Genomic DNA, 14,739 nt, shown 5'->3' with positions numbered 1-14,739 from the left:
GCCTGGGAAAGAAGATTGCTTTGCCACTCTGAGTTAGAGACATTCATTTATTTAGAAAAGATAACAAATGAAAGAGAAAGAAAATAATGTGCAGGTCCATATAAAAATCTATTTACAAGCCAAAAAGGAAAAAAATCTAATTATGGAGTTCATCCTACTTAGAGTTTGGGATTCTGACGTTCATTCCTTTCGTCTGGAACACAAAAGAAACAAAATTATGGAGATCGTGCTAGAGAGATCTGGCTACAGAGATTAAAAATAATTTATTTTGCAACAACTAGTCAAAAACTAAAACGGGAATCTGAGTTCCCTTTTCCTACAAAATTCCCGAAAGGAATCAGAGAGCCTTTTCCTACGAAATTCCTTTTCAATACTTCTTTGAGTCAAAAACCTAAACTGTCATTTTGGTATTGGAAGTAGAGAAAGGTTCATACATATGCCAAGTCTTTAATAAGTATTTGCTAATTAAGTGGATGGAAGAGAAACTAAACATCCATCTTCACACCATTTATGTGGTGAATCAAATATTCTGTACTTTAGTATAATTAAATAAAACCTCTGAGATTGACCATTTTTACTCAAGAAAGTAAGAGAGCTCATGATTCAGTACCACTAAATCCTCTTAGAATCGAACAGAGTTCATTTTTTTTTTTTAAATAAACCCATAATTTGTGAGGCCTAGTGAGGTGAGTAATGATATATAAGAGGAAAAAAAGTACTGGCTTGCGTTGTGATGTTATCCACCACATAGGTCCCAACTCCCCACCAGAGTAGGAATAACAGTCCATGGAAAGTCACTGCCAGTTTCAATTACTAAGAAAATGTAACACAGAAGGAGAAAGTGGAACAATTTACTACTTACTTTCCCTCCCTCTCTCTCCACTGGATCTCACAGAAAAAGGAAAGTAGCGGGGGGAAGTCAAGGGGAGGCTTGGACAATGGGACACAGGTACATCACACAGAGCTTCTTACAATTCTTAGGTATGAAACAGGCAGCATGGAGGAAACCTGATTGGCCATCAAGAGTAAAGAGAGTGGTTCAACAATGCCATTCCCGACTTTCATTCACATTCCACTTTCCCACATATGAGAGGAGGTAACAAAATTGTCTCAGCATCAGAGCCAAGTATAAATCACTTCTATATTATTTTATTACTATTTAATTATACTTTCCTAATATAATCCTACTTCCTTGGCATTCTAGAATACAATCCTGTGTCTCTCAAAGTTTCACAAGTGCCTGACAGTAAAACATGTGTCTCAAGAACAAACAGCAGTCTGTTCATTTTGAAAGATGCTTCAGAACCTCAAAAATCATTGGATACTCTAGTGCTCCCCTATGCCACTTAATTTTTTTTTCAGGTCTCAGAATATGCACTTTTAAAAGAGGCCTAATGAACAAACTATTAGGCAAAAAAGATTGTAAGAAAGCATCTAGCTCCTATAAAGATGTTTCAGTTAATGTCAATCTGTGAATAAAATTGCTAAAGCAGTAACCGTGACTTTTGACTCATCTATAAAATGGAAGAAGTGTCTAAAGGTTAAAAACAAGAAATGGAATTCCAATTGCCAAAAAGTGAATGGCAGGTCCCCAAACACAGAACTACAGAAGAGGAAAGGTTTAGTGACAATTCTGTGCAATAATATCAAGAGCAGATTAAATGGAATATTCAACAAGACGAGGATCACAGGAATAAACCATGCTAACCTAAGTGCTTCTTTTTGTAAGTTAAAGGACTAGCAGACGAAATGAATCTAGAAATAAGGGTTATCTGGAGTTCAACAAAACATTCACCAAATTCTCTTCTGATAGGGTAGGGCAAGGTTTCCAACCTCTACATTAACATTTTGAGCCAAATATTCCTTCTGTACGGAGCTCTCCTGCACACTGTACAATGTTTAGTAGCATCTCTAGCCTCTATCAACCAGACGCCATAACACCTGCCAGCTAATGATGACCAAAAATGTCTCTGGATCTTGCCAAAGGTTCCCTGAGAGACAAGTCACCCTTGACTGAGAAGCACTGATTCATGGCAAGATGAAATACGAGATAAGTAACAGAGGCTATTAGATCCATAAGTAACTGAACAACTATTCATGAGAAATAGAAAAGCTATATCCAAGGCGCTGATTAATAGATTGTGTCAATTTTGGAAAAGGTACATTTACCTGTCTCTTAACACTAAATAATTTTACCAATGACTTGGAAAGAAATACAAAGATATATTTATCAAATTTGTAGAAGCTATAAAATCTGATATGGAAAAACAAGTAGATGAAAGACATCCAAAGAATTACTGCATTCTTCCACAGTAAAACTCTGCAATTTTAGATTGAAAATTGCTTCCTTTCCAAAAAGAAGTTTCTAAAGGAAGCTTTCTAAATGTAAGTCATCCCTAATATTAGGAAGATCTGAAGTTCAAATGAGATGGATATGAAATATAAGCCTTATAATAAATAATGCTATTCCATTCATGAAGTCAGTAGAAGTGTTTTTGAAAAAAAATTACAGTATATAAGATGAAATTTATTTCATCATTGTGGTAGACTTCTGTCTTTCACTCTGGACACAGATGTTTCAAATAAAGTAAAAGACTCCTATGTAGAAGATACCATAATTAAGAAAATATAAGCCATGGGGTGCTGGGTGGCTCAGTCGGTTATGCATCCGACTCTTGGGTTTCAGCTCAGGTCATGATTTCAGGGTTGTGAAATCAAGCCCCACATCAGACTCCATGCTCAGCACGTGGTCTGTTTGAGATTCTCTCTCTCTCTTGCTCTCTCCTCACCAACCCCATTCATTCAAGCTCTCTAAAATAAATAAATCTTTAAAAAATGTTTCCCCATCAAAAAAATATATATGAGCTACAATACTAGGTAGTATTAATCATGTAAATCTGTAAAAATTTACACACTGAATTTTTAAAATAGATTTTCTTTCTATAATAGGTTAGAAAGTAATGAATAATGGATATGAAATAGCAGATGCTTCCACATTATTCTCTTTCTAGCACACAGTACCTAAGTTTCCATGATAAATTCTTCCAAAACTTTTCACATTTATCTCAAATTTCTGTCTCTTCCAGGAAATGTTTCCTGAACCTCCAAAACAAAAGTTACCACTCCCATGCCTCAATATCCTTGGAAGATATTTTTATCACTGCTAATTTTTTCCTTAAATAATTTTTATATAAGACTTATTTTCCCAATGAACTCTAAGCTCTGAAGACAAGACTATGCTTTTATTCTGGTATCTATTTCATAGAATATTTAGTACACTATTACGTACATACAGTGAACACATGACATTTGTTGAATAAATAAATTAGTGAGGATTTAACATTGTTAAATATTGTTAAATAAATGAATAGATCAGGAAACAAAAGCCTGGAATCTAATAAAAATACAAGAGCTTCAGGGCACCTGGATGGCTAAGTTGGTTAAACGTCTGACTCTTGCTTTTGGCTCAGGTCATGATCTCAGGGCCGTGAGATTAAGCCTGCATCAGTTGGGCTCTGCACTGGACACTGAGCGTGCTTGGGGTTCTCTTTCTCCTTCTCCCTCTGCTCCTCCCCCAACCCTACAGCATGTGTGCACGGGTACGCATGCGCTCACTAATAAAATTTTTTAAATGTTTTTAAAAATAAAAACGATGTAAGAGTTTCTTTCAGAAAGAAATTTAATAAAGGTAACTGTAAAGTCTCCCTTTTCTGGACCTGAAAACTGGAAAAGACTTGGCTTAATAGTAGCATATGTTCAAAAAAATTTATTATTAGTGGTGCTTTGATCCATAAGATTAATAAAAGTCAAAAGGAAAAACAAAATGCTGCTGGTAGGGAATGGGGAGAACCCTCAAAGGAGCACTATGCCTAGAAGCAGAAAGTGGAAGCCCTATCTATTCTTCATAATATAGGTAGGTAAGCTACATTCTTAAAATGAACCTCAAGAAATACTATTCTCTTTTAGGTAATCATAATCTTCACTGTGAATCACTCATTTATTGTAAAATATATTGTAATGAAGCATAAACAGGTATGTTCACAAATCAGTAATCCAATATCCAAAATAAGAACGTGAATAAAATTAAGTGCATACTATTAAATTCCACACAGAAATTTAAAAGAATGAGATAAAAATCTTTCTGTATTGAAACAAAGAGGCAGAAGCTGAGGAAGAGGCAAGGAGGGAGACAAGGAGAGGAAAAGAGGAAGAGAGGAAAAGAGCAAGCCAAAGACATTAAGTTATGAAAAAGGAAGCTACAGAAATGTCAAAATAAAATGCCACTCTAATAAATACAAAGCTGAATATACAGATATATATGTACATTTAGGTGCGTGTATATATTATTTATATAGCTACGTAAGGCAAAGGGATGGATGACAGAATGAAACATTTCCATCTGAATTCTCTTTTTTCAATGAGAATGTGTTACTTAATTTAAAATAATATTAATCTAAATACTCATCCCCCAAAATGATAAATTTAGTTTTTTTTATAGTCTTAGTGCACAAATCAATATTAATTTATAAACAAGTATAATCAAAGAAATGTAATACACAGTTCTTACTTTCCTCTCACTTAAGAGAAATTTTTTGTCTCAATCACTCTGGTTTCCCTGAAAACATCTAAGAAATGTTCTCTTATACATAATCTATTCCTATTTGACTGGTAAGCAAAACTGTATGTCTCTAAAGATCAGCAAAAGAGAATGTGACACACACACACACATCCTCAGCAGTATTTTCTGCTACTGTTTTCCAAAGCCACGGATTGCTAATATTACATGGTGAAATAGAAACCACCACATTCTCAATTTTTTTCCCATTTAACATCCCCAAAATAATTATAATTTCAAGAGCACTGTCTCTGGAATTATGTACTCAATTAAAAATACCCGTTATAAACAAATTTCAAGACAGGGAAAACCCCCATCATTTTCAACCAAACACCAGCCCCTGATGAAACTGCCTAATAAAAGGTCATCTTGACCAAACAAAACTCAAGGTCTCTCACTTCATTAAACAGCTAAAAGTAAATATATTTACCCAGTACAACAAGTATTTGGGATTTTACCAACTTACAAGAACATTTTACTAGAGTCCGTGGTTAGCTATGAAGATGTTTATATGCTATTTTTTCCTTTCCCTGTAATTTGGAAGATAAATATATTAAATGTACTTTAAAAATCAACAGAATACAGATTTAATAAAAGTGATGAAAAATACATCATGAAGCTAAACAAGCTAACAAGCCTAAAGAGCTGAATGAAGTACCTGAATGTACAAAAGTACTTGAATGAAGTACATTATTTTCTCAATTAAGGTTATTTCCTATTTTTCTCATTGTTTATAAAGCCCTGTGCAACAGGAATGTGAGCTACATATGTAGTTTTAAATTTTCTCATAACCGTATTTAAAAGAAGTAAAATTAACTTAAATGTTTGGTTTAATCCAAATAACCAAATTTTAAAAAAGTAAAGAAACAAGTGAAATTAATTTTAATAATATATTTTATTCAACCCAACATACCTAAATTATTATCATTTTAACATGTAATCAATACTAAAAAATATTAATAAGATAATTTACTTCATTTTGGTACTAATTCACTTACAAGAGTTTCAGTTTGGGCTAGTCACATTTCAAGTGTTCAAAAGCTGTAAGTAACTAGTAGTTCCCATACTAGACAGCACACATCCACAACAAGTGGGTCAAATACAATTTCTAAATTTCTGAAGTACAGTTACAAAATCAACAGAAAGTCCTAAGTACTTAAGCCAAAACAAAATGTCTTTAGCATAGTCTTTAAAGGCAGATGTAGAGATACAACAAAATTAAAATGTAAGACTAACAGTTAATAATAATTGAGCATTTACCATATGACCCCGTTTTAAATGCTTTTCAAGAATTATCTCATTTGATCATCAAAAGGCCTCTGACATACGTACTAGTAATAAATCCATTTCACAAATGAGGAAACTAAGCCACGGGGAAGGTAAATGAAGGTTAGCCCACCCAGACTGAATCAAGAGCTCATGCTCTTAAACACTACAAATACTATGCTGCAAGAAAAATACCAAACAAAAATTGGTTTATAAAAAATAAACTATAGAATAATGAACCACAAAGTGTTTCTTTTATTTTTTTAAGATTTTATTCATTAGAGAGAGAGAGAGAATGAGCATGAGCTAGGGGGGAGAGGCAGTCGGAAGAAGAAAAGTAGACTCCCCGCTGAGCAGGGAGCCCAAGTGGGGCTCCATCCCAGGACCCTGAGATCATGACCTGAGCCAAAGACAGCCATTTAACTGACTGAGCCACCCAGGCACCCGTTTCTTTTGTTATCAATAGGCTGTTAAAACCAAATCATTGTCATATAACCCTCTTCCACAAGAACCTCCAATCTCCAAATAAACAGTACAATTTTAGGTTAGAATTTTTATTTTTAAACTATTATCATAAATATTCTATTTAACCTGATACTAATAATATTTATATTTATAATGTGAATATTTCTTCATGACCCACTACTGAAAAACTATAGTTTTTGTTTAAAAAAAATAATTTTTTTAAATTATTTTAAGATGAAGCATTTTCCAGCTTATTAATTTCAAGAAGCTACACCTTTCTTAAAACTCTTTATATTTCTAATTTTATTATGGGCTGCTTTTTAACAGTTCATTCTCTTATGAAGAGGGAAAAAATGACTTATTTTTCTTCCCATGCACCTGTCATTTCAAGGAATAACAAAGTATGAGAAGATAAATATAGGCAAGGAAAGAATTAGCTTTTTCCTCTATCTTAATTCTAAGAAAAAACAGAATACTATATAATTAATATTCAACATCCTATTAGATGGGTACATCACACTTCAAGATTTTCAGCTAAAACAGGGGATGATGTTCACCTTCCCATATATGTGCCACCAGCAGAATGACATAAAACACTGATAATGTTCACAAAAATTTCAGATAAAATGCTGGGTATCTATTCAGAAAATAACATTTGAAAATACCCAGTCTGAAATAAACAATCCTGTGTTAGAGAAAATCTGTGATCAGAGCTTAAATCGTCTGACCCTTCTGTGTACCTAAAATCACAAGATAAGGATAGCCAACTGAACCACAGTTGAAGGCCACGGCTGTCTGCACACTAACTTTGACGTTTCCAGGCTGTCACTGGGAAGCTTGATCACACCACCTTCAGTTACATAATAAACCTATCACCATACTGTTTCTAGTATCCCTCCCACATATTCAAAACTTCACAAAGGTGGCCAGATCTCAGAGGGGGATCTCTGAATAGAAGAGTGCATTTGCACAATGTGCCTGAACAGATATTTAGCAATAGAACAAAAAGGTTAAGGCCTGTATCATAATGAAGAAATATCTCAGCTTACCAAAAAGCTTACAGAAAATACGTTCAGTTACCTACATTGTTTTTGATCATTTGAACAACTTTATCAAACAAATGAGAACCTACAAAACTCATCTGTGGGCTTTTCCTTTTTCCTTCAGACTGCTTGTTTTTATTTGCCTCAGGCACCGGGTCTGGCCCTTCCCTACGCATCATCCAGGGAAGTCTCTCCAACAAGCCTATTCAATTGGTGTTTCTGCTTTATAGAAAATGAGACAGACTCAAACAAGCTATTAGACAGGACACTCAGGCAGGGCTTCTGACATTCCAGACTCATGTTCCTTTTTCAACAGGAAGGACTTTCCTTTCTGTTTTATTCCTTACTTATCAACCACCAGTGGTTCTACCATGAGTACCTGCACACTCTCAAGTAATAGCCCATACATTTAACTAAAGCCTTATAGTTACTCATATCTTTAAAAACCCTGACCTTTTATCTGCAACTTCCAATAATATTAAACTCTTAGAGGTGGGGACGCCTGGGTGGCTCAGTGGTTGGATGTCTGCCTTCGGCTCAGAGCATGATCCTGGATCCTGGATTGAGTCCCACATCAGGCTCCCCGTGGGGACCCTGCTTCTCCCTCTGCCTATGTCTCTGCTTCTCTCTGTGTGCCTCTCATGAATAAATAAATAAAATATTAAAAATAAAATCTTAGAGGTGATATGTATAATCAATAAAGCTGTTTTTGGGGAAAAAAAAAAAATCAAGAGGCACCTGGCTGGCTCAGTGGGTAGAGCATGAAATTCTTGATGTCAAGGTTGTGGGTTCAAGCTCCATGTTGGGTGCACGGATTACTTAAAAAATAATTTTCAAAAAAATGTTTAAAATAACAAACAAAAAACCCTTGAAACATGCTAAAGACATTAACTCTCCAATTATCCTAATTATAGTATCATAGGTAATCCAAACACCTAATATGTAACTCATTTCTCAAAAAAGTTTATAAATCACTACTGCAAACTTTTTACGTCTCTCATTACTTCACTCCTAGTCAAAGCCTCAACTTCCCTAATTACAGTTTCTATACTCCATCCCACCTTGAACACTAGCAATCTAGCAATCATCCTTAAATACCATTTTCATCATGCCACAACTCTCTTCAAAAACTTCAGGAGCGGGATCCCTGGGTGGCGCAGCGGTTTGGCGCCTGCCTTTGGCCCAGGGCGCGATCCTGGAGACCCGGGATCGAATCCCACGTCAGGCTCCCGGTGCATGGAGCCTGCTTCTCCCTCCGCCTGTGTCTCTGCCTCTCTCTCTCTCTCTCTGTGACTATCATAAATAAATAAAAATTAAAAAAAACAAAAACAAAAACAAAGACAAAAAAAAACCTTCAGGAGCACCTGGGTGGTTCAACTGGTTAAGGATCTGCCTTCAGCTTAGGTCATGATCCTAAGACCCCAAGATCAAGCCCCACATGGGGCTCCCTGCTCAGCAGGAAGTCTGCTTCACCCTCTCCCTCTACCCTTTTTCCCTTGCACATTCTTTCTCTCTCAAATAAATAAATAAAACTTTAATGGTTCCCTTTCCCCTGCTATGTTAAGTCTAAATTCATCTGCCTAGCTTTCAAGGTCGTCCCTCATCCTACCTCCCACCACTCCTTGTCATGTGGGCAAGCAGTCTCTTCTGTGTCCTATGAACACACCAATCCCTGTACTGGATGCTGTGCCTTAAATAATCCCATCTGCCTAAACGGACATGTTCTTTCCTCCATCATCTGCTCATCCTTCAAGTGCCAGATCAAATCCTACCCTTTAAGCACTCGGCCTGACTACTGCTTATTGCTGCCTCAAGAGGCTCCTAGAGTACTTGGGAGTCTCTGATCATCTATTATATCCCCAGCACCGAGTAACTGGGTTGTAAAAATGACTCAATAAATGTTTGTTGAATATAAGTTGTACTATGCTATGCCAAAAATAATTATGTGGCTTTTACCCTATCTCTTCAAACCAGGTGTATTCACTTCAATAGCAATAAAAATAACAGAGTGCTAAAAATAATGGTTTCAGAGGTTTTCTTCAATATGAACAAATCAGTAACCTATGAAATGCTTTCATGGCCCCTTCAAGCATTTCTGTATAGGAACCAATTCAAAGGGTTGAAGATTAATACATTTACATTTTTATTCCTGTTATTGTCTGCCCTAGTAGTTAATAATGTCAGAATCAAAAAGGACTTTACAATGAACACATCTGAGTTTTTCCTCAGATGACAATTCAGAGTTCCTTACCAAATGACACGATCATTTATATATTTTACCATTTGAAGATTAGTGTACATTTATGACTTTTGCTTTTTGACCATTCAAAACAGATCGAACAAATAAATTTAAGTACAAAAGCAATTATCTTTTAAAAAGTCAATGCTAAAGTCTAGGGTCACAAGGGAATACAAAGAATTCAGGTCACATCTGCACTATATTTTTTTAAAAGATTTATTTATTTATTTGAGAAAGGGAGAGGAGAGGGAGAGAACACACACGAGCTGGGGAAGGGGCAGAGGAATAAGGAAACTCCCTGGTGAGTGCAGAGCCAGATGCAGGGCTCAATCCCAGGACTCTATGATCACGACTTGAGCCAAAGTCAGATGCTTAACTGACTAAGCCACCCAGGCACCCCATGCTAAATTATAAACCACAAATATGAATACCATTATATACTTAGATTATGACTTTAGAATGCAACATAAAATACTAACGTAAAAAAGAAGTTTTAAAACACACCAATAATATTTTAATATATGATTAAAGATAGAACTTCCAACTTATTCGATATAGAACACCTAGGGGTGCCTGGGTGGCTCAGTCGGTTAAGTAGCTGACTCTTGGTTTTGAATTGGGTCATGATTATAGGGTCCTGGAATCAGGCCCACATCAGGTTATGTGCTCAGTGGGGAGTCTGCTTGGGGATTCTCTTCTCCGTCAGCCTCTTTCCTACTCAGACTCACATGTGCTAAAACAAACAGATAAATATTTTTTTAAAAAAGAACACCTAAAAAAATTCCAAGGCCAATTGCCCTGAAATTGCCCCACAGAAAATGCCAAGGATAATGACTATAGACTTCTTCTGATAAATATAAACCAACAAAGCAAAAAAGGTAACAGGAATTCTATTCAAAGTGAAGGAGGTACACCCAGACACCAATGAGAAGCTCAAGAACATAACACACACTACTCTTCTTCTAAAACAATAAACATATTCAGTACCTTACCTGTTTCTGAAATATATGTAACGGGATCCTGGCGTAGAATTTTACCAGGTTTAGAGGCCAATGGCAATTTTTCTGGTTGCTTTTTGGCATTTTTAATCTGCACTGTCTCCTCTGATTCTGAATCTGTACATGAAAGGAAAATCAAACAAAACTCAACAATAAAATACAGTGTGTTTTTACAGTGACTGTTAACCAATTCTTCAAGGCCCATTTGAGGTAAAACTCTTATCGTGCATTCTCACAGGTTACTCCTACCAGTATTAAGTCTTTGTCTTTGTTTTCTTTTGTTACTGTAACAAATCACCACAAATTTAGTGGCTTAAAACAACATAAATGTATTATTTTACAGATCTGAAGGTTAGAAATCCCATATGGGTCTCATTGGGCTAATATTAAAGTGTCAGCAGGGCTATGATCCTTTCCTGATTACTCTAGGGAAAAATTCATTTCCTTGTCTTTTCCAGTTTCTAATGATTGCTAACATTCCTTAGTTTATGGCTCCCTTCCTCCATCTTCAAAGCCAGCAACATCAGGCAAAATCCTTCTCATGCTGCCATCTCTCTGGTTCTCTTTCTTCCACAGTTAATCTCTCTCGTGTTCTCTCTTCTCTTCCTTGTGAATACAATGGGCCCACCACCAGAGAATCCAGGACAATCTCCCTATTTTAAGGTCATCTGATTATCAACCTCAATGCCACCTACAACTTTAATTTCTCTTTTGTCATGTAACCGAACCGAACCTATTCACAAGTTCTAGGAATTAGGACATGGACATCTCTGGGAGCCACTAGTCTATCTACCACAACCTAATCACCCAAGACACTTAAATACAAACCAAGACAAAAATAGAAGTTTCATAAACTTTAGTATCCTTCCTTTTCCTCTGCCATGCATTTATAAATCCTGTTTCATACAATCCTAAACTGCATCAAACAATTAAATTTCCAGTTTCCCAAAAGACAAACTCCCAGGGAATGAGGATGTGTATTTATTTCAAATTCCTTACAGTATACAGCAGTTAAAAACTCACAATAAACATTCAAATATTTTTAGGATGGAGTCAGAATCTTTGCTATCACAGTTAAATCCTAACAATCTATAAATGCTTCCTTAGGTTACCCTTTTAAGAATTCACACCAGATGAGTCTTCTCCATAAAAGCAAAACCTAAAACTTGGAGTTTCACCATTATTTTAACCTATCATAAAAGACATCCATAAAAATACACATTCTCCTTTTATATGGTGCTTTTCCATTGTAAATGCAACAAAAAAAGACTAGATTAAAAGCACAAAAAATAAATTTTAAGATCTTTGTTTTTAAAGCAATATTCTAAGGCACTATTTTCCAAATTCAGTTTCTAAGCTCAGTCACAATAGTAGTATGAATATTTTAAAAAATGGGGATCCCTGGGTGGCTCAGCCATTTAGCACCTGCCTTCAGCCCAAGGCGTGATCCTGGAGTCCTGGGATGGAGTCCCACATCAGGCTCCCTGCATGGAGCCTGCTTCTCCCTCTACCTGTGCCTCTGCCTCTCTCTCTCTCTGTGCCTCTGATGAATAAATAAAATCTTTACAAAAAAAATATTTTTTTAATAAATATGCCATATTCAAAGTGAGTCTAAGACATACTATATATACTATATACCCCCCTGAACATATTTAATACATTAACGTATTTCAGCTCTGATAAGTTCTGATATTAAAACTATTACAACTTTTTTTGAGCATAGAGCCCTCCCCTCACAGGACCTATTATAACATCAGAGAGAGCTGTGTGTCTCAGAACATCAGTTTGGAAAACACTGTTCTATGGGATATAAAATTCTTTTTAAACTTTAAAGCTCCTAGAAGAAATATTACCTGAATCATAGATGATCCTCTTTTTCTTGTTTGGTTGCTTCTGTTTAGAGTCATCTTCTTTACAAGAACTATTTACCTATAAACAGTACAGTATTATTAGAATACAAAAAAAGTCCATATAACTTAGTTTTTTTCTCTTTAAACTTGAGCTCGGTAATTTCGCCCTCATGGAGAATTTTTTGCTTGTCATAATGGAAGAGGGGGTTGTTACTGACATCTAATGGGTAGATGGTAGACCAGGGATGTTTCTAAACATCCTACAATGCCTAAGACAGTCCTCCACAACAAAGAATTATACAGCCTAAAATGTCATTAATGCCCTAATTAGACTGAAGAATAAGCCTGATCCACCATCAAAAAGAGAAAAGATAACAAATGTTGGCATGATGTGGAGAAAAAGGAGCCTTCTGCACTGCTGATAGGACTATAAAGTGGAACAGCCACTATAGAAAACAGTCTGGAGGGTCTTAAGAAAAAAAAAATTTTTAAAGATTTTATTTATTTATTCATGAGAGACACAGAGAGAGAGGCAGAGACAGGCAGACAGAGAAGCAGATTCCCCATGGGGAACCCAAGATCATGCCCTGAACCAAAGGCTCAATCACTGAGCCCCCCAGGCACCCCTCAAAAAAAAAAATTTTTTTTTTTAACTACCATATGACCAACCAGTCTACTTCTGGAAATATATGCAAAGGAAACAAAAACACTAACTCAAAAAGATATCTGCACCAACCCCACCCCCCACCCCATGTTCACAGAATCACTTATAATAGCCAAGACATGGAAACAATCTTAAGTGACCATCAAAGTAGGAAAGGATAAAGTTGTGACACGCATTAAAAAAAAAAAAAAAAAAAAAAGAGGAAATCCTACCACTTGTAACAACATGGATGAACCTTGAAGGCATTATGCTAAGTGAAATAAGTCAGACAGGGAAAGACAAACACTATATGATCTCACCAATTTGTAGACTCTAAAACAAAAAACAACCAAACTCATAGAAAAAGAGATTAGACTTACAGTTACCAGACGCAGGGAGTGAGGGGAGGTACAACTAAAGGAAAGTAGACAAAAGGTTTAAATGTTAAGCTATAAGTACTAGGGATGTAATATACAACATGATGACTATAGTTAATACTGCTATTTGATACACAGGAAACTTATTAAGAGGGTAGATTTGAAAGTTCTTATTAAAGAAGAAATTTTTTTCTTCTGTGTTTATTTTTTTTTTAATTTTTTTTTTTATTATTTATTTATGATAGTCATACAGAGAGAGAGAGAGAGAGAGGCAGAGACATAGGCAGAGGGAGAAGCAGGCTCCATGCACCGGGAGCCTGATGTGGGATTAGATCCCGGGTCTCCAGGATCGCGCCCTGGGCCAAAGGTAGGCGCCAAACCGCTGCGCCACCCAGGGATCCCTCTTCTGTGTTTATATGAGATAATGGATGTTAACTAAATCCACTGTGATAATCATTTCACAATATATGTAAATCAAACCATCATGCTATATAACCAAACTTATATAGCTATATACGTCAATTATTTCTTAATAAAACTGAAAACAAAAGAATCCAGACAATAATTTTAACAGATGGGAAAGAAAGAATTGCAGAAAAAGCTGTATTATTAATCAGCTCCACTTTCACCACTAATTTACATATAACAAAGTATAAAAGAAGGTCAGATATTACAAGGCAAATGCTTACTGAAAATGATAGAGACAAATAAAAATTAAGGAGTTGTGAGCCCTGCACCAACCAATTCCTGTTAGAAAACTAAAGATAACCGAGGCAAAAGGTATTATTTATATTTTGTAGTTATACATTTCTAACCTATTTAAATTTTCCCAAAGTGCATCAAGAAAGCAAATAGTAAAAAAAAAAAAAAAAAAAAAAGTAATCAATTATAAGATAAAAATATGTTTCTAGGGACACCTGGCTGGCTTAGTCTGAGCATGTGACTCTTGATCTCAAGACTGAGTTCAAGCCCCACATCAGGTGTACGGATTACTTAATAAAATCTTAGGCGCACCTGGATGGCTCAGTTGGTTAAGCATCCAACTCTTGATTTCAGCTCACGTCATGATATCATAGATATGAGATTGAGCCCCACATCAGGCTCTGCGTTAATATTCTCTCTCCCTCTCCCTCTGATCCCACCCCTACTCGTGTGTACTCTCTCTATATAAATCAATCAATCCAAGTGAATGTTTTAAGTGAATAAATAAAATCTTTTAAAAATGAAATATGCTTCTATTCAT

General features: G+C 35.7%; 1 protein-coding gene across 4 annotated transcripts in view; it reads right to left on the bottom strand.

The window, feature by feature from the left end:
* RFC1 (replication factor C subunit 1) overlaps positions 1-14,739 on the bottom strand; it is a 76,020-nt gene that overhangs the window by 39,534 nt on the left and 21,747 nt on the right. For all 4 annotated transcript variants that reach the window (XM_041751397.1, XM_041751394.1, XM_041751396.1 and 1 more), the window contains 2 exons: positions 12,480-12,555; positions 10,621-10,743 (listed from right to left, as the gene is read on the bottom strand). In XM_041751397.1, coding sequence (XP_041607331.1) covers positions 10,621-10,743; positions 12,480-12,555 — 199 coding nt within the window. The remainder of the gene's footprint in view (positions 1-10,620; positions 10,744-12,479; positions 12,556-14,739) is intronic.

This window comes from Vulpes lagopus, chromosome 4 (genome assembly GCF_018345385.1).
Source record: "Vulpes lagopus strain Blue_001 chromosome 4, ASM1834538v1, whole genome shotgun sequence".
Taxonomy (NCBI): Eukaryota; Metazoa; Chordata; class Mammalia; order Carnivora; family Canidae; genus Vulpes; species Vulpes lagopus.
This window is presented reverse-complemented; position numbering and strand designations above follow the sequence as displayed.